The 19,693-nt window shown below is 68.5% G+C and overlaps 1 protein-coding gene across 1 annotated transcript in view; it reads left to right on the top strand.

Annotated features, from left to right (window-relative positions):
- The first annotated feature begins 29 nt into the window (after window positions 1-29).
- Window positions 30-19,693, top strand: part of CAMTA2 (calmodulin binding transcription activator 2) — a 36,313-nt gene continuing 16,649 nt past the window's right edge. Inside the window, 4 exon segments of the mRNA XM_043503689.1 lie at window positions 30-517; window positions 17,547-17,656; window positions 19,149-19,252; window positions 19,497-19,564. Of these exon segments, the coding sequence (XP_043359624.1) occupies window positions 17,626-17,656; window positions 19,149-19,252; window positions 19,497-19,564 (203 nt within the window). The 5' untranslated portion in view covers window positions 30-517; window positions 17,547-17,625.

Raw genomic sequence — 19,693 nt, 5'->3', positions numbered from 1 at the left:
TCTTTGACGCTCTCTGTGGGCTTTCGGGACACAGCTCCGCAGCCAGAAAGACACCGGCAGAGACTTCAGGATTGTTTCCATAGTGATTCAGGGTGAGTAGAAGAGGAGGCTGCCTGTATTCCCCCGCACCCCGCTCCTACATATCAGAGGGGTGTTTTAGTTATCAAATGCTTAGAGCGCAAACCAACCCAGGCAACGGTGTCTAAGGAATCTACTGCCTTCTGCTCCTGGAAATGATGAGCCACCCTGACGCACACTGAAAGAGTCTCAAAGCCATGGCCCCTGGCCGCCCTCCCACCAAAAAATACTCAGATAAGCCTCCAGCCTGGAACCTTATCAGAACCTGAGCTGAAGTTTGGATCTGTCTCTGCCCCGAGTGGAAGGCTGTGAGACCCTACCCTCCGGGGAGACAGCTTGCACTCCCCTCTTCCTGTGGAAGGGCAAAAGCTATGGGTGGCCCGGTCCCGGGACACTCGAATACGCTTCTCTTCTCCCCAGCAAGAGCCGTCCAGGTGAGGTAAGTGTGGAGAGGGGCACAGAGGGGAGAGGCGATATTGCTGGCTTTCCCCAAATTTGGTGTCAGGGAGAGTGGGGTGTGAATCCAGACCGTTCTGCTCCGGCCAGTTCCCCTGTCCCTAGTTTCGGGGTAATCACCCTTGAGGAAATACCTTCAGCCCATGGGAGCAGAACACCTGACCCTCCAGCGCTCGTTGGAAACCCAAGCCCCCCTCCTGGCTCATTTCAGAAGGCTGATGTGAATGAAAAAAGCGAGGGTGAAATTCAGTCGGTGCCGGTGAATTTCCCCGACAGAACAATCAGGGTTCTTACCCTCTTTGTGCTGCATCTTTCAGCAAGGACTGGGGCTGGGTGAGGTCCATCCACCATTGCACCTGACTCGTCCAATGCTGCGGGATAAAACAGGTTCTCGGCAATGCTCAGACCGTCTATTGTCACTGCAAAATGATCAGCGATGGGCTTTTGAAGGCGTCACATATAGCCTGCTGTGACTAGCATCTCTGGATAGATCAGATGTTTGGCATGCGGGTATTAGAGTGAGGGGTTTGCAGTCTGGCCGTATGCAATTAGCTCATTAATATAGTAATAATATATAATTATTATGTAATATAATATAGCTCAGTAATATCTGAGGTCAGTAAAGAACATAAGCCCATGCTTAATTTTAAGCACATGCATAAGCCTATCGATGTCCAGCAAGGAGTGTAAGTACCTAGCTGAATGCAGGCCCAACTGATTCACGCTTTTATTGTTCCAGAACATTTAATGTATACTTTGTGAAGTTCAGTACAGTTAACAAGAGAGCTCTGTTGTTCAACTATAGGAGAAGTGACCCTAAAGTTTATTGGACAATTCCTTCGTTTATCTCACGGTAGAGCGACCCTATGCAAAATTTGCGCTAGCATTCTTGTCTCGGTTTTGCTGCTTTTTGATGCCTAAGGCTTAGCTCAACTTGCTTCGAAAATTATTTAGACAGTGGTTGTACTCTCCTGTATTCGTTATGGGAAATGTAGCTTATTTATTATCCGCACTATTAACGAAGTGGAAACACTTGGCCGTGTTTACATTTTTTCCCCTATCAAAAGAGCTTCGTGGAAAGAAGCTGTAAACAGGACAGAGGCAAATTTTTGCTGTGGTAGCATCTCTCGGGGGCACCAGGTGCTGTGCAGACACAGGAGTGGGAGACTGGGAGCTCGTTCGCACAGGCACCATTGAAATAGACAAAGGTGGCGCAGGGAAATAGGGGAAAGGGACTTGTCCCAGGTCACACAGCACTTCAGTGGCAGAGCTGTGATTAGAAACTCGGTAGCCGCACTGCCAAGCCAGTGTCACAACCCACTAGGCCACCCTGCCTCTTCTCCAGCCTGTCTCCCCCGGCTCTTGCTTTTTGCTTGCTCAGGCTCTGAGTCACTCCTTTGCGGAGGAGCCCACACTTCAGCTCTGACATGAAGGTTTACGTGGTGCGGAGGCGAATTGCCCTTTCAGAACCTGGCCCATCAAAACACCATCAAAGGCCCGAAGGCGAAAGAGCAGGGCTGGGTTTCTCCTCAGGGCTGCAAACGATAATGGCCTGAGATTTCTCCCCACCCCGTTAGCGAGGCCTTGCTGCCTCCCAAATGCTTTGCAGGGATAAAGAAAGTGATCCCAGCACCCAAGGAAGGTTCAAATTAAATTTACGAGCGGGGAGATACCGGTTTTCAATGCTATAATGGATTTACCCCAGGGTACCCCTGGATTTACCCTGGGGTAACTCAGATCAGCGTCCTCTCGTTCATCCTCTGGCTCCAGCGCAATGTTGCCTGGAAGACGCACCTCGCCCTGCTGCAATCTGCTGAGAGTGCTGGAAGCGGGCCGCCATGGTGGGACATTTGAATGGGAGGCTGCTTTGGTTCCCAGGCGGCCGGGTGTGGCGAGAACGGACCATCCTGGGCCACGTTGGTTTTCAGGGAGGACTCGTGCACCTAAACCACTGGTGTGGCTTTGAAAAGGCTGCCAGCCATCCGTTCCCGTCCTTCAAATGAGAATCCTTCTGTTCTCCCCTGCCTTGCTCGTCCGCATGCAGGTCTTCAAGGCAGGGTCTGTTCCTGGCTGTGTGTCTGTGCCGCACCTGGCACAATGGGGTCTCTGCTCTCAGTCGGGGTCTGGGCAGCGCCCACAAAGTCAGGAGCGAGAGGCAGGCAGTTGGGATTTAAACAATGGCTGGCAAAGCAAAATTCAACCATGCCTTGATGACGACGCGAAATGCCTGCTAGTACACACAGCTAGTGTCCCGGAGGATACAGGAATGTGACCTTTGTTGTGTCAGAATTTCTTTTCTCCCGCGGTGCTTGCCCTGTGTAGCCACAGAGACGCAGCAGGGGTCTGTCGGGCCCAGATTCCCTTTCCTATGGGTCAGATTCATGAAAGAAACTGGCAACATGTGGTAGGTGGCACAAAGGTTGTCAATTACTTCAGGTTTGCAGTCGTTTCCTCCGGGCATCACAAAGCCTTTTTGGCATGTCGACCAGCAAGAAGGAAAAAACACCAGACAGAACACCCCAAGGAAACACATGAGGGGATCAACATCATGCACTGAGCAGCCCAGGGAAGGCCGTGCATGCCTGGGAAAAGTGCAGATTACCTCATCCGACTCACCTTCCAACACAATCCGTGCGGTGAGGTGCAAATTCCCACCCCCGATTCCACTTTCGAGATGTGCCTGTTTGCTAATCATGGCCGTAATACGTCCGCGCCAGTGCCTCCGGCGCCAGGAATGGAACAGCGTGCCAAGGGAACCCGGCTCCCGTCAGCTCCAGCTTCAAGCAGCGGCTGCTGGTTCTGAAACGACATCTCTCCCAGGCGGTAACTTGTCGTCCTGGGGCCAAGGGTGGCACCCAAATCCACAGATTCTCCATCCAAACTTTTTTTTTTTGGATGGAAAATTAGGTTTGGGATGGAGTTAAAATTTCCCCAGAAAACATCTGTGCCCTTTGAGCACTGAAGACCCCCAGATCTGGACATTTTTCCATTTGGGGCAGTTTTTTTTGGGGGGAGGGGGAGTTTTCATTTTTTTGCCACTTCTTGGCTGGAAATTTTTTTTTTTTTAAATTTTGGCAGTCCTTTGGCCAAAGGTTTCTCAACTTTTGGCAGCTTTCAGCCCATTTTTAGGTATTGATTTGGCCCAAATTGTCGGAGTTTTTAGTTGCTTGAAAACCAAATCAATCAATCAATCAGTCAAATTGGAGGGTTTTGACCAAAAGTTCAAAATTTTCCACTGAAAATGCGGATGATTGTAGTCCATCGCCGAGGCTTTGGCCGGCGTCGTTCTGACTCTGCAGCCAATGTGACAACGACAGCAACATTAACAATTCCTCGTGGGGAGGACTAGGTGTGCCGGAGCTGTACAAATAGGAACACAAAGACAGCCCCAGCCTTGGAGAGCTGGCAATCGAAGTACTAGCCCCGAGGCAACAGGCGGACACAGAGGGAAGCACGAGATGAAACCACTGTGCATTCAGGGTGGTTTCATTTGGGGGAACGTACCAGGAGCCCCTTTGCGGGCACCAGAAACGGGTCTTGAAGTGAGGGGGAATGATCCCTCTAAAGCTCGCCCAGTGCACCCCGCCCCGCAGTCCAGAGGGCCCCGTAGAGACCCACGCCCCGCGGTCCATACGGCCGGGTCCCGTAGAGACCCACACCCCGCGGTCCATACGGCCGGGCCCCGTAGACACCCACGCCCCCGGTCCATAGGGCCGGCGCTACAGAGGCCGCCCCGCCCCGCGGTCCATACGTCCGGGCCCCATAGAGACCACGCCCCGCGGACCGTACGGCCGGGCCCCGTAGAGACCCACGCCCCGCGGTCCGTACGGCCGGGCCCCGTAGAGACCACGCCCCCGCGGTCCGTAGGGCCGGGCCCCGTAGAGACCCACGCCCCGCGGTCCGTACGGGGCCCCTTAGAGACCCACGCCCCGCGTCCGTAGGGCCGGGCCCCGTAGACACCCACGCCCCGCGGTCCGTAGGGCCGGGCCCCGTAGAGACCCACGCCCCGCGGTCCGTACGGCCGGGCCCCGTAGAGACCCCGCCCCGCGGTCCGTAGGGCGGGCCCCGTAGAGACCCACCCCCGCGGTCCGTAGGGCCGGGCCCCGTAGACACCCACGCCCCGCGGTCCGTAGGGCCGGGCGCTACAGAGGCCGCCCCGCACCGCGGTCCATACGTCCGGGCCACGTAGAGATCCACGCCCCGCGGTCCGAACGGCCGGGCCCCGTAGACACCCACGCCCTGCGGTCCCTAGGGCCGGGCCCCGTAGACACCCACGCCCCGCGGTCCGTAGGGCCGGGCCCCGTAGACACCCACGCAGCGCGGTCCGTAGGGCCGGGCCCCGTAGACACCCACGCCCTTGGTCCGTACGGCCGGGCCCCGTAGAGACCCACGCCCCGCGGTCCGTAGGGCCGGGCCCCGTAGACACCCACGCCCCGCGGTCCGTAGGGCCGGGCCCCGTAGACACCCACGCCCCGCGGTCCGTAGGGCCGGGCCCCGTAGACACCCACGCCCCGCGGTCCGGGCCCTGTAGAGACCCACGGCCCTTGGTCCGTAGGGCCGGGCCCGTAGAGACCCACGCCCCGCGGACCGTAGAGCCGGGCCCCCGTAGACACCCACGCCCCCGCGGTCCGTAGGGCCGGGCGCCGTAGACACCCACGCCCCTTGGTCCGTAGGGCCGGGCCCCGTAGACACCCACGCCCCTTGGTCGTAGGCCGGGCCCCGTAGAGACCACGCCCTGCGGTCCGTAGGGCCGGGCCCCGTAGACACCCACGCCCCTTGGTCCGTAGGGCCGGGCCCCGTAGACACCACGCCGCGGTCCGTAGGGCCGGGCCCGTAGACACCCACGCCCCGCGGTCCGGGCCCCGTAGAGACCCCACGCCCCTTGGTCCGTACGGCCGGGCCCCGTAGAGACCCACGCCCCGCGGTCCGTAGAGCCAGGCCCCGTAGACACCCACGCCCCGCGGTCCGTAGGGCGGGCGGCCGTAGAGACCACGCCCGCGGTCCGTAGGGCCCGGGCCCTGTAGACACCCACGCCCCGCGGTCCGTAGGGCCGGGCCCCGTAGACACCCACGCCCCGCGGTCCGGGCCCCGTAGAGACCCACGCCCCTTGGTCCGTACGGCCGGGCCCCGTAGAGACCCACGCCCGCGGTCCGTTAGAGCCGGGCCCCGTAGACACCCACGCCCTTGGTCCGTAGGGCCGGGCCCCGTAGACACCCACGCCCCTTGGTCCGTAGGGCCGGGCCCGTAGAGACCCACGCCCTGCGGTCCGTAGGGCCGGGCCCGTAGACACCCACGCCCCTTGGTCCGTAGGGCCGGCCCCGTAGACCCCACGCCCTTAGACCGTAGGGCCGGGCCCCGTAGAGACCCACGCCCTGCGGTCGTGGGTCGGGCCCTGTAGAGACCCACGCCCTGCGGTCCGTAGGCCGGCCCCGTAGACACCCACGCCCCTTTGTCCGTAGGGCCGGGCCCCGTAGACACCCACGCCCCACGGTCCGTAGGGCCGGGCCCCGTAGACACCCACGCTCCGCGGTCCGTACGGCCGGGCCCCGTAGAGACCCACGCCCCGCGATCCGTAGGGCCGGGCCCCGTAGACACCCACGCCCCACGGTCCGTAGGGCCGGGCCCCGTAGACACCCACGCTCCGCGGTCCGTACGGCTGGGCCCCGTAGAGACCCACGCCCCGCGATCCGTAGGGCCGGGCCCCGTAGACACCCACGCCCCGCGGTCCGTAGGGCCGGGCCCCGTAGACACCCACGCTCCGCGGTCCGTACGGCCGGGCCCCGTAGAGACCCACGCCCCGCGGTCCGTTGGGCCGGGCCCCGTAGAGACCCACGCCCCGCGGTCCGTAGGGCTGGGCCCCGTAGAGACGCACGCCCCGCGGTCCGTACGGCCGGGCCCCGTAGACACCCACGCTCCGCGGTCCGTACGGCCGGGCCCCGTAGAGACTCACGCCCCGTGGGCCGTACGGCCGGGCCCCGTAGAAACCCACGCCCCGCGGTCCGTACGGCCGGGCCCCGTAGACACCCACGCCCCGTGGGCCGTAGGGCCGGGCCCCGTAGACACCCACGCCCCGCGGGCCGTACTGACGGGCCCCGTAGAGACCCACGCCCCGCGGTCCGTAGGGCCGGGCCCCGTAGAGACCCACGCCCCGCGGTCCATAGGGCCGGGCCCCATAGAGGCCCACGCCCCGTGGTCCGTAGGGCCGGGCGCTACAGAGGCCGCCCCGCTCCGCGGTGCATACGTCCGGGCCCCATAGAGACCCACGCCCCGCGGACCGTACGGCCGGGCCCCATAGAGACCCACGCCCCGCGGTCCGTATGGCCGGGCCCCGTAGAGACCCACGCCCGCGGTCCGTAGGGCCGGGCCCCGTAGAGACCCACGCCCGCGGTCCGTAGGGCCGGGCCCCGTAGAGACCCACGCCGAGGGTCCGTAGGGCCGGGCCCCGTAGAGACCCACGCCCCGCGGTCCGTACGGCTGGGCCCCGTAGAGACCCACGCCCCGCGGTCCGTAGGGCCGGGCCCCGTAGAGACCCACGCCCCGTGGTCCGTAGGGCCGCGCCCCGTAGACACCCACGCCCCGCGGTCCGTAGGGCCGGGCCCCGTAGACACCCACGCCCCGTGGTCCATAGGGCCGGGCGCTACAGAGGCCGCCCCGCCCCGCGGTCCATACGTCCGGGCCCCATAGAGACCCATGCCCCCGAACGTACGGCCCCGTAGAGACCAAGCCCCGCGGTCGTACGGCCGGGCCCGTAGGACCCACGCCCCGCGGTCCGTACGGCCGTGCCCCGACGAGGACCCACGCCCCGAGGTCCGTAGGGCGGGCCCGTAGAGAACCACGCCGCGGTCCGTACGTCCGGGCCGTAGAGACCCACGTCCCGCGGTCCGTAGGGCGGGCCCGTAGAGACCCACGTCCCGCGGTCCGTAGGGCCAGGCCCCGTAGAGACCCACGCCCCGCGGTCCGTAGGGCCAGGCCCCGTAGAGACCCACGCCCCGCGGTCCGTACGGCCGGGCCCCGTAGAGACCCACGCCCCGCGGTCCGTAGGGCCGGGCCCCGTAGAGACCCACCCCCGCGGTCCGTAGGGCCGGGCCCCGTAGAGACCCACCCCCGCGGTCCGTAGGGCCGGGCCCCGTAGACACCCACGCCCCGCGGTCCGTAGGGCCGGGCGCTACAGAGGCCGCCCCGCACCGCGGTCCATACGTCCGGGCCACGTAGAGATCCACGCCCCGCGGTCCGAACGGCCGGGCCCCGTAGACACCCACGCCCCGCGGTCCCTAGGGCCGGGCCCCGTAGACACCCACGCCCCGCGGTCCGTAGGGCCGGGCCCCGTAGACACCCACGCAGCGCGGTCCGTAGGGCCGGGCCCCGTAGACACCCACGCCCCTTGGTCCGTACGGCCGGGCCCCGTAGAGACCCACGCCCCGCGGTCCGTAGGGCCGGGCCCCGTAGACACCCACGCCCCGCGGTCCGTAGGGCCGCGCCCCGTAGACACCCACGCCCCGCGGTCCGTAGGGCCGGGCCCCGTAGACACCCACGCAGCGCGGTCCGTAGGGCCGGGCCCCGTAGACACCCACGCCCCTTGGTCCGTACGGCCGGGCCCCGTAGAGACCCACGCCCCGCGGTCCGTACGGCCGGCCCCGTAGACACCCACGCCCCGCAGTCCGTACGGCCGGGCCCCGTAGAGACCCACGCCCCGCGGTCCGTACGGCCGGGCCCCGTAGACACCCGCGGTCCGTAGGGCCGGGCCCCATAGAGACCCACGCCCCGCGGTCCGTAGGGCCGGGCCCCGTAGAGACCCACGCCCTGCGGTCCGTAGGGCCGGGCCCCGTAGACACCCACGCCCCGCGGTCCGTACGGCCGGGCCCCGTAGAGACCCACGCCCCGCGGTCCGTAGGGCCGGGCCCCGTAGACACCCACGCCCCGCGGTCCGTAGGGCCGGGCCCCGTAGAGACCCACGCCCCGCGGTCCGGGCCCTGTAGAGACCCACGCCCCTTGGTCCGTAGGGCTGGGCCCCGTAGACACCCACGCCCCTTGGTCCGTAGGGCCGGGCCCCGTAGACACCCACGCCCCACGGTCCGTAGGGCCGGGCCCCGTAGACACCCACGCCCCGCGGGCGGTACGGCCGGGCCCCGTAGAGACCCACGCCCGGCGGTCCGTAGGGCCGGGCGCTACAGAGGCCGCCCCGCCCCGCGGTCCATACGTCCGGGCCCCATAGAGACCCACGCCCCGCGGACCGTACGGCCGGGCCCCGTAGAGACCCACGCCCCGCAGTCCGTACGGCCGGCCCCGTAGAGACCCACGCCCCGCGGTCCGTACGGCCGGCCCCGTAGACACCCACGCCCCGCAGTCCGTACGGCCGGGCCCCGTAGAGACCCACGCCCCGCGGTCCGTAGGGCCGGGCCCCGTAGAGACCCACGCCCTGCGGTCCGTAGGGCCGGGCCCCGTAGACACCCACGCCCCGCGGTCCGTAGGGCCGGGCCCCGTAGAGACCCACGCCCCTTGGTCCGTACGGCCGGGCCCCGTAGAGACCCACGCCCCTTGGTCCGTACGGCCGGGCCCCGTAGAGACCCACGTCCCGCGGTCCGTAGGGCCGGGCCCCGTAGAGACCCACGCCCCGCGGTCCGTAGGGCCGCGCCCCGTAGACACCCACGCCCCGCGGTCCGTAGGGCCAGGCCCCGTAGACACCCACGCCCCGCGGTCCGTACGGCCGGGCCCCGTAGAGACCCACGCCCCGCGGTCCGTAGGGCCGGGCCCCGTAGAGACCCACCCCCGCGGTCCGTAGGGCCGGGCCCCGTAGAGACCCACCCCGCGGTCCGTAGGGCCGGGCCCGTAGAAACCCACGCCCCGTGGTCCGTAGGGCGGGCGCTACAGAGGCCGCCCCGCACCGCGGTCCATAGTCCGGGCCGTAGAGATCCACGCCCCGCGGTCCGAAACGGGGGCCCGTAGACACCACGCCCCGCGGTCCCTAGGGCGGGCCCCGTAGACACCCACGCCCCGCGGTCCGTAGGGGGGCCCCGTAGACACCCACGCAGCGCGGTCCGTAGGGCGGGCCCGTAGACACCCACACCCTTGGTCCGTACGGCGGGCCTCGTAGAGACCCACGCCCCGCGGTCCGTAGGGGGCCCCGTAGACACCCACGCCCCGCGGTCCGTAGGGCCGCGCCCCGTAGACACCCACGCCCCGCGGTCCGTAGGGCCGGGCCCCGTAGACACCCACGCAGCGCGGTCCGTAGGGCCGGGCCCCGTAGACACCCACGCCCCTTGGTCCGTACGGCCGGGCCCCGTAGAGACCCACGCCCCGCGGTCCGTACGGCCGGCCCCGTAGACACCCACGCCCCGCAGTCCGTACGGCCGGGCCCCGTAGAGACCCACGCCCCGCGGTCCGTACGGCCGGGCCCCGTAGACACCCACGCCCCGCGGTCCGTAGGGCCGGGCCCCATAGACACCCACGCCCCGCGGTCCGTAGGGCCGGGCCCCGTAGAGACCCACGCCCTGCGGTCCGTAGGGCCGGGCCCCGTAGACACCCACGCCCCGCGGTCCGTACGGCCGGGCCCCGTAGAGACCCACGCCCCGTCCGTAGGGCCGGGCCCCGTAGACACCCACGCCCCGCGGTCCGTAGGGCCGGGCCCCGTAGAGACCCACGCCCCGCGGTCCGGGCCCTGTAGAGACCCACGCCCCTTGGTCCGTAGGGCTGGGCCCCATAGACACCCACGCCCCTTGGTCCGTAGGGCCGGGCCCCGTAGACACCCACGCCCCACGGTCCGTAGGGCCGGGCCCCGTAGACACCCACGCCCCGCGGGCGGTACGGCCGGGCCCCGTAGAGACCCACGCCCGGCGGTCCGTAGGGCCGGGCGCTACAGAGGCCGCCCCGCCCCGCGGTCCATACGTCCGGGCCCCATAGAGACCCACGCCCCGCGGACCGTACGGCCGGGCCCCGTAGAGACCCACGCCCCGCAGTCCGTACGGCCGGCCCCGTAGAGACCCACGCCCCGCGGTCCGTACGGCCGGCCCCGTAGACACCCACGCCCCGCAGTCCGTACGGCCGGGCCCCGTAGAGACCCACGCCCCGCGGTCCGTAGGGCCGGGCCCCGTAGAGACCCACCCCCGCGGTCCGTAGGGCCGGGCCCCGTAGACACCCACGCCCCGCGGTCCGTAGGGCCGGGCCCCGTAGAGACCCACGCCCCGCGGTCCGTAGGGCCGGGCCCCATAGACACCCACGCCCCGCGGTCCGTAGGGCCGGGCCCCGTAGACACCCACACCCCTTGGTCCGTACGGCCGGGCCCCGTAGAGACCCACGCCCCGCGGTCCGTAGGGCCGGGCCCCGTAGACACCCACGCCCCGCGGTCCGTAGGGCCGCGCCCCGTAGACACCCACGCCCCGCGGTCCGTAGGGCCGGGCCCCGTAGACACCCACGCAGCGCGGTCCGTAGGGCCGGGCCCCGTAGACACCCACGCCCCTTGGTCCGTACGGCCGGGCCCCGTAGAGACCCACGCCCCGCGGTCCGTACGGCCGGCCCCGTAGACACCCACGCCCCGCAGTCCGTACGGCCGGGCCCCGTAGAGACCCACGCCCCGCGGTCCGTACGGCCGGGCCCCGTAGACACCCACGCCCCGCGGTCCGTAGGGCCGGGCCCCATAGACACCCACGCCCCGCGGTCCGTAGGGCCGGGCCCCGTAGAGACCCACGCCCTGCGGTCCGTAGGGCCGGGCCCCGTAGACACCCACGCCCCGCGGTCCGTACGGCCGGGCCCCGTAGAGACCCACGCCCCGCGGTCCGTAGGGCCGGGCCCCGTAGACACCCACGTCCCGCGGTCCGTAGGGCCGGGCCCCGTAGAGACCCACGCCCCGCGGTCCGGGCCCTGTAGAGACCCACGCCCTTGGTCCGTAGGGCTGGGCCCCATAGACACCCACGCCCTTGGTCCGTAGGGCCGGGCCCCGTAGACACCCACGCCCACGGTCCGTAGGGCCGGGCCCCGTAGACACCCACGCCCCGCGGGCGGTACGGCCGGGCCCCGTAGAGACCCACGCCCGGCGGTCCGTAGGGCCGGGCGCTACAGAGGCCGCCCCGCCCCGCGGTCCATACGTCCGGGCCCCATAGAGACCCACGCCCCGCGGACCGTACGGCCGGGCCCCGTAGAGACCCACGCCCCGCAGTCCGTACGGCCGGCCCCGTAGAGACCCACGCCCCGCGGTCCGTACGGCCGGCCCCGTAGACACCCACGCCCCGCAGTCCGTACGGCCGGGCCCCGTAGAGACCCACGCCCCGCGGTCCGTAGGGCCGGGCCCCGTAGAGACCCACGCCCCGCGGTCCGTAGGGCCGGGCCCCGTAGACACCCACGCCCCGCGGTCCGTAGGGCCGGCCCCGTAGAGACCCACGCCCCGCGGTCCGTAGGGCCGGGCCCCATAGACACCCACGCCCCGCGGTCCGTAGGGCCGGGCCCCGTAGACACCCACGCCCCGCGGTCCGTACGGCCGGGCCCCATAGACACCCACGCCCCGCGGTCCGTACGGCCGGGCGCTACAGAGGTCGCCCCGCCCCGCGGTCCATACGGCGCTATAGCGCCCGCCCCGCCGCTCGGCCCCGCCTCCCCGCCGGCCCCGCCCCCAGCGCACGGCGCCCCGCCCCCCCGTGCGCGCTGCGCTCACACGCACCGGGCGGGCGGCGGGGCCTGGGGCAGCGCGGGGCGATGGCGGCCGGCGGCGCGGGCGGAGGCGGCGGAGCCCCGGCAGGTACCGGCCCGGCCCGGCGCGGAGCTTCTCCAGGGGCCCGATCCCCAGTGCCCTGGAGGGAGGGTGCGGGGAGGGCGTGCTGGGGGCCAGGGGGGGGCTGGGGGGGTAGGTGCACGCTGGGGGCATGTTGGAAGGGGGTCTGTGGGGTAGGGAGGGGCTGCTGGGGGTATGGTGGGCAGGTGCATGCTGGGATGTGGGGGGGCTGTGGGGGCATGTGCATGTTCGGTGTGGGGGGGGTCTGTGGGGTAGGGAGGGGCTGCTGGGGGTGTAGTGGGCAGGTGGATGCCCAGGGCGTGAGGGGGGCTCTGTGGGGCATGGAGGAGCTGCTGGGGTGTGTGGGGGCACGTGGATGCTGGCTGTGTGGGGGGCTCTGTGGGGCAGGGAGATGCTGCTGGGGTGTGTGTTGGGGGCAGGTGGATGCTGGCTGTGTGGGGGGCTCTGTGGGGCAGGGAGATGCTGCTGGGGTGTGTATCGGGGGGCACGTGGATGCTGGATGTGTGGGGGGCTCTGTGGGGCAGGGAGATGCTGCTGGGGTGTGTGGGGGCAGGTGGATGCTGGCTGTGTGGGGGGCTCTGTGGGGCAGGGAGATGCTGCTGGGGTGTGTGTTGGGGGCAGGTGGATGCTGGCTGTGTGGGGGGCTCTGTGGGGCAGGGAGATGCTGCTGGGGTGTGTGTGCGGGGGCAGGTGGATGCTGGATGTGTCGGGGGCTCTGTGGGGCAGGGAGATGCTGCTGGGGTGTGTGGGGGCACGTGGATGCTGGCTGTGTGGGGGGCTCTGTGGGGCAGGGAGATGCTGCTGGGGTGTGTGTTGGGGGCAGGTGGATGCTGGCTGTGTGCGGGGCTCTGTGGGGCAGGGAGATGCTGCTGGGGTGTGTGTTGGGGGCAGGTGGATGCTGGCTGTGTGGGGGGCTCTGTGGGGCATGCAGGAGCTGCTGGGGTGTGTGTATCGGGGGCACGTGGATGCTGGATGTGTCGGGGGCTCTGTGGGGCAGGGAGATGCTGCTGGGGTGTGTGTTGGGGGCAGGTGGATGCTGGCTGTGTGGGGGGCTCTGTGGGGCAGGGAGATGCTGCTGGGGTGTGTATCGGGGGCACGTGGATGCTGGATGTGTCGGGGGCTCTGTGGGGCAGGGAGATGCTGCTGGGGTGTGTGGGGGCACGTGGATGCTGGCTGTGTGGGGGGGCTCTGTGGGGCAGGGAGATGCTGCTGGGGTGTGTGTTGGGGGCAGGTGGATGCTGGCTGTGTGGGGGGCTCTGTGGGTCATGCAGGAGCTGCTGGGGTGTGTGTTGGGGGCAGGTGGATGCTGGCTGTGTGCGGGGCTCTGTGGGGCATGCAGGAGCTGCTGGGGTGTGTGTATCGGGGGCACGTGGATGCTGGCTGTGTGCGGGGCTCTGTGGGGCATGGAGGAGCTGCTGGGGTGTGTGTGCGGGGGCAGGTGGATGCTGGCTGTGTGGGGGGCTCTGTGGGGCAGGGAGATGCTGCTGGGGTGTGTATCGGGGGCACGTGGATGCTGGATGTGTCGGGGGCTCTGTGGGGCAGGGAGATGCTGCTGGGGTGTGTGGGGGCACGTGGATGCTGGCTGTGTGGGGGGCTCTGTGGGGCAGGGAGATGCTGCTGGGGTGTGTGTTGGGGGCAGGTGGATGCTGGCTGTGTGCGGGGCTCTGTGGGGCAGGGAGATGCTGCTGGGGTGTGTGTTGGGGGCAGGTGGATGCTGGCTGTGTGGGGGGGCTCTGTGGGGCATGCAGGAGCTGCTGGGGTGTGTGTATCGGGGGCACGTGGATGCTGGATGTGTCGGGGGCTCTGTGGGGCAGGGAGATGCTGCTGGGGTGTGTGTTGGGGGCAGGTGGATGCTGGCTGTGGGGGGGCTCTGTGGGGCAGGGAGATGCTGCTGGGGTGTGTGGGGGCACGTGGATGCTGGCTGTGTGCGGGGCTCTGTGGGGCAGGGAGATTCTGCTGTGGTGTGTGTCGGGGGCAGGTGGATGCTGGCTGTGTGCGGGGCTCTGTGGGGCATGCAGGAGCTGCTGGGGTGTGTGTATCGGGGGCACGTGGATGCTGGCTGTGTGCGGGGCTCTGTGGGGCAGGGAGATGCTGCTGGGGTGTGTGGGGGCACGTGGATGCTGGCTGTGTGCGGGGCTCTGTGGGGCATGGAGGAGCTGCTGGGGTGTGTGTATCGGGGGCACGTGGATGCTGGCTGTGTGCGGGGCTCTGTGGGGCAGGGAGATGCTGCTGGGGTGTGTGTTGGGGGCAGGTGGATGCTGGCTGTGTGCGGGGCTCTGTGGGGCATGCAGGAGCTGCTGGGGTGTGTGTATCGGGGGCACGTGGATGCTGGCTGTGTGCGGGGCTCTGTGGGGCATGGAGGAGCTGCTGGGGTGTGTGTGCGGGGGCAGGTGGATGCTGGATGTGTGCGGGGCTCTGTGGGGCAGGGAGGAGCTGCTGGGGTGTGTGTTGGGGGCAGGTGGATGCTGGCTGTGTGGGGGGCTCTGTGGGGCATGCAGGAGCTGCTGGGGTGTGTGTTGGGGGCAGGTGGATGCTGGCTGTGTGCGGGGCTCTGTGGGGCATGGAGGAGCTGCTGGGGTGTGTGTGCGGGGGCAGGTGGATGCTGGATGTGTCGGGGGCTCTGTGGGGCAGGGAGATGCTGCTGGGGTGTGTGTTGGGGGCAGGTGGATGCTGGCTGTGTGCGGGGCTCTGTGGGGCATGGAGGAGCTGCTGGGGTGTGTGGGGGCAGGTGGATGCTGGCTGTGTGGGGGGCTCTGTGGGGCAGGGAGATGCTGCTGGGGTGTGTGTTGGGGGCAGGTGGATGCTGGCTGTGTGGGGGGCTCTGTGGGGCATGGAGGAGCTGCTGGGGTGTGTGTTGGGGGCAGGTGGATGCTGGCTGTGTGCGGGGCTCTGTGGGGGCATGGAGGAGCTGCTGGGGTGTGTGTTGGGGGCAGGTGGATGCTGGCTGTGTGCGGGGCTCTGTGGGGCAGGGAGGAGCTGCTGGGGTGTGTGTTGGGGGCAGGTGGATGCTGGCTGTGTGGGGGGCTCTGTGGGGCATGCAGGAGCTGCTGGGGTGTGTGTTGGGGGCAGGTGGATGCTGGCTGTGTGCGGGGCTCTGTGGGGCATGGAGGAGCTGCTGGGGTGTGTGTTGGGGGCAGGTGGATGCTGGCTGTGTGGGGGGCTCTGTGGGGCATGCAGGAGCTGCTGGGGTGTGTGTGCGGGGGCAGGTGGATGCTGGATGTGTCGGGGGCTCTGTGGGGCAGGGAGATGCTGCTGGGGTGTGTTGGGAGGTAGGTTGATGCTGGGTGTGGGGGGGGTCTGGGACAGGGAGATGTTGCTGGGGTGTGTGTTGGGGGCAGGTGGATGCTAGCTGTGTGGGGGGCTCTGTGGGGCAGGGATGTGCTCCTGGTTGGCGTGGGGGGGCAGGTGGATGCTGGGGGTGTGCAATGGCAGGTGCATTGTGTGGGTGTGGAGGGGACATTGGAGTTGAGGGGGCACTTGTGGTGGGGGCAGGGAGCGGGTGCTGAGTTGGGGGTACACTGGTGGGGTGGGGAGATTGGGGCCAGGGAGGGGCTGGTGGGGGTGTGGGGAGCAGGTGGACGCTGGGGGTCTGCAGCTGTTGGTGAGGGGGGCAGGGGGTGGAGGGGAGGGGATGCTGGGCAGTGGGGGTCTGGAGCTGTGTGTGGGGCTTGGAGGGGGTGTTGGAAGTGAGGGTGTCGAGACAGGGAGGGGGCACTGAGGGGAGTACTGGGGTGGAGAGGGGGCACTGGGCGAGGTGAGAATGGGGGCTGAGGGTTATTGGGGGCAGGGAGGCGATGCTGGGGGGCTACAAGGACCAGGGAGACAACAGGGAAGGGTGTGGAGAACAGAGGCTGGCGCCTTTGGGGCAGGCTGTGGGGTGGAGGCCAGTGGCTTGCGCTCAGGGGCACTAGGAGGGACAGGCTGGGCCCGTGACCCCCCCGATCCAGAGGGCACAGGGACCCTCAGCATTTGGTCTGGATGCTGCACAGACCCCACCCCCACCCCGAGATCGGGGCCCCCTGGGGTGCCAGACGCTGCACAGAACCCCCCCACTGTGAGATCAGGGCCTCCCGTGGTGCAAGGCGCAGCACAGAACCCCCCTACTCTGAGATTGGAGCCCCCCGTGGTGCAAGGCGCAGCACAGAACCCCCCTACTCTGAGATTGGAGCCCCCCGTGGCGCCAGGCGCTGCACAGGACCCCCCACTCTGAGATTGGGAGCCCCCCTTGGTGCTGGGCGCTGCACAGAACCCCCCACCCTGAGATCGGGGAACGGATGGCAGAGCTGGAGAGAGAGGGAGACACCAGAGTCGCCCTGGCCTGGTGCTGAGATGCAGCCACCTCTGGGGTGAGGCGGCTGGTGACACAGGGACCCCTCGCCCGGTGCTCAGCTTTAGGAGCGGGATGGGGGCCTGGGGGTTAGAGCCAGCGGGGCTGGGAGCCAGGACTCCTGGGTTCCCTCCCCAGCTCTGGGAGGGGAGGGGGGGCTGGTGGGTTAGAGCTGGGGGGCTGGGAGCCTGGACTCCGGGGTTCTCTTCCTGGCATGCTGGCGAGTAGCTTCCCCGGGGTTCCCAGGGCTCCTCGGTGACTCAGGCCAAGTCACTTCCCCTTGGCTCGGCTCCCGGGGGGCAGAGGGGGCAGAAACCTCCTTGCAATTGGGCTGGGGAGGGGCCGGGCTGCACCCTGCGTCTGGTAGTTCGTTAAAAAGGCAGCTGCTTGGGGCCCGAGGGAAGAACCTGCCCCTAGAAACCTCCCTCTTGTCCTGGCTCCCCACTCCCCTCCCAGACCTGGGGGAGAGAACCCAGGAGTCCTGGCTCCCAGCCCCCCTGCTCTAACCCACCAGCCCCCCCACTCCCCTCCCAGACCCAGGGGAGAGAACCCAGGAGTCCTGGCTCCCAGCCCCCCTGCTCTAACCCACCAGCCCCCCCACTCCCCTCCCAGACCCAGGGGAGAGAACCCAGGAGTCCTGGCTCCCAGCCCCCTCCCCGCTGCTCTAACCCCCTAGCCCCCATTCTGCTCCTAAAGCTGAGCACCGGGCGAGGGGTCCCCGTGTCACCTGCCGCCCCACCCCAGAGGTGGCCGCATCTCCTGTGGCAGTCGTTGGAGAAGCGAGCACTAGATGCAGTCGTGGGGCGGGAGGGAGGTGACGGCTCGAAGGGGGTGTGGGGGGGCAGCACGGACCAGGCCCGAGGAGCCCGTGGCTCTGGGCTGGTGACGGGGGCCCCAGGCAGGACTGGGGGCACGTTGCGCCCTGGTGGCGGGTGAATCTGACTCCTGCTGCTCTTCTGTTTCCAGGTCTGAGCCGTTCCCTTGCGCCCCATGAGCTGAGCCCCCCCGGCCCGGAGCTCTAGTCGCCCAGCGCCAGGCCCCGACCATGAATTACAAGGAAACCACAGAGCTCCCCGGTGAGTCACAGTGCGGACCCCCAACCAGCCCCCACTTCCCTCCCAGAGCCAGGGAGAGAACCCAGGAGTCCTGGCTCCCTGCCCCCCCCCGACATCTAACCCACCAGCCCCCACATCCCTCCCAGAGCTGCGGAGAGAACACAGGAGTCCGGGCTCCCAGCCCCCCCTGCTCTAACCCACCAGCCCCCACTCACCTCCCAGAGCCGGGGAGAGAACCCAGGAGTCCGGGCTCCCAGCCCCCCTGACATCTAACCCACCAGCCCCCACTCCTCTCCCTGAGCTGGGGAGAGAACCCAGGAGTCCTGGCTCCCAGCCCCCCCTGCTCTAACCCACCAGCCCCCACTCCCCTCCCAGGGCCCCAGAGCGAACCCAGGAGTCCGGGCTCCCAGCCCCCCCTGCTCTAACCCACCAGCCTCCACTCCCCTCCCAGAGCCGGGGAGAGAACCCAGGAGTCCTGGCTCCCAGCCCCCCTGCTCTAACCCACCAGCCCCCACTCCCCTCCCAGAGCCAGGGAGAGAACCCAGGTGTCCTGGCTCGCAGCCCCCCTGACATCTAACCCACCAGCCCCCACTCCTCTCCCTGAGCCGGGGAGAGAACCCAGGAGTCCGGGCTCCCAGCCCCCCCTGCTCTAACCCACCAGCCCCCACTCCTCTCCCTGAGCCGGGGAGAGAACCCAGGAGTCCGGGCTCCCAGCCCCCTGCTCTAACCCACCAGCCCCCACTCCCTTCCCAGAGCCAGGGAGAGAACCCAGGTGTCCTGGCTCCCAGCCCCCCTGACATCTAACCCACCAGCCCCCACTCCTCTCCCTGAGCCGGGGAGAGAACCCAGGAGTCCTGGCTCCCAGCCCCCCCTGCTCTAACCCACCAGCCCCCACTCCTCTCCCTGAGCTGGGGAGAGAACCGAGGAGTCCTGGCTCCCAGCCCCCCCGGCTCTAACCCACCAGCCCCCACTCCTCTCCCTGAGCCGGGGAGAGAACCCAGGAGTCCGGGCTCCCAGCCCCCCCTGCTCTAACCCACCAGCCCCCACTCCTCTCCCTGAGCCGGGGAGAGAACCCAGGAGTCCGGGCTCCCAGCCCCCCTGCTCTAACCCACCAGCCCCCACTCCCTTCCCAGAGCCAGGGAGAGAACCCAGGTGTCCTGGCTCCCAGCCCCCCTGACATCTAACCCACCAGCCCCCACTCCTCTCCCTGAGCCGGGGAGAGAACCCAGGAGTCCTGGCTCCCAGCCCCCCCTGCTCTAACCCACCAGCCCCCACTCCTCTCCCTGAGCTGGGGAGAGAACCGAGGAGTCCTGGCTCCCAGCCCCCCCGGCTCTAACCCACCAGCCCCCACTCCTCTCCCTGAGCCGGGGAGAGAACCCAGGAGTCCTGGCTCCCAGCCCCCCCTGCTTTAACCCACCAGCCCCCACTCCCCACCCAGAGCCGGGGAGAGAACCCAGGCGTCCGGGGTCTCAGCCCCGTCTGTGATACCTGATTGTAACTCTCGTGTCTCCAGAGAAGAGCCACCACTTGAAGGTTTTCCTGCCCAAGAAGCTGGTGGAGTGTCTCCCCAAATGCCCTGCCCTGCCCAAGGAACGACTGCGCTGGAATACCAACGAGGTGGGAAGTGGGGCACGGGGCCTGTCCCCTCGGGGGGCGCCGGCTCCCACCCAGCCCCAGAGCAGGGACCGGCTGGCTGCAGGGGGGCGGGAAATGGGGCACAGGGCCTGTCGCATGTGAAATGAGTTGGTTGTCAAGAGCCCGGTCTCCGCGCCATGTGCTGGGCTGGGGGCATGGTAAGGGGGGGCTGCCTGTGGGGGGGCCCCCCCACATATCTTGACCCACGGGTGCCGGTGTGTCGCAGGAAATCGCCTCCTATCTCATCACCTTCGAGCGGCACGAGGAATGGCTGTCGGGATCACCCAAGACCCGGTGAGCGGCCCGCGCGGGGGGGCGGCGGGGAAGGGGGGCAGGGAGCGGCCCGGGGCGCTGTTCCCCAGGAGATCTGTTTGGGGGCGGGGGGGCTCTGTGGCGCCCCAGGGTGACCCCCGTCCGCTCTCC

This window comes from Dermochelys coriacea, chromosome 28 (genome assembly GCF_009764565.3).
Source record: "Dermochelys coriacea isolate rDerCor1 chromosome 28, rDerCor1.pri.v4, whole genome shotgun sequence".
In the NCBI taxonomy this organism is placed as follows: domain Eukaryota; kingdom Metazoa; phylum Chordata; order Testudines; family Dermochelyidae; genus Dermochelys; species Dermochelys coriacea.
The sequence above is the reverse complement of the archived record's forward strand: the minus strand, read 5'-3'. Positions and strand labels throughout refer to the sequence as shown.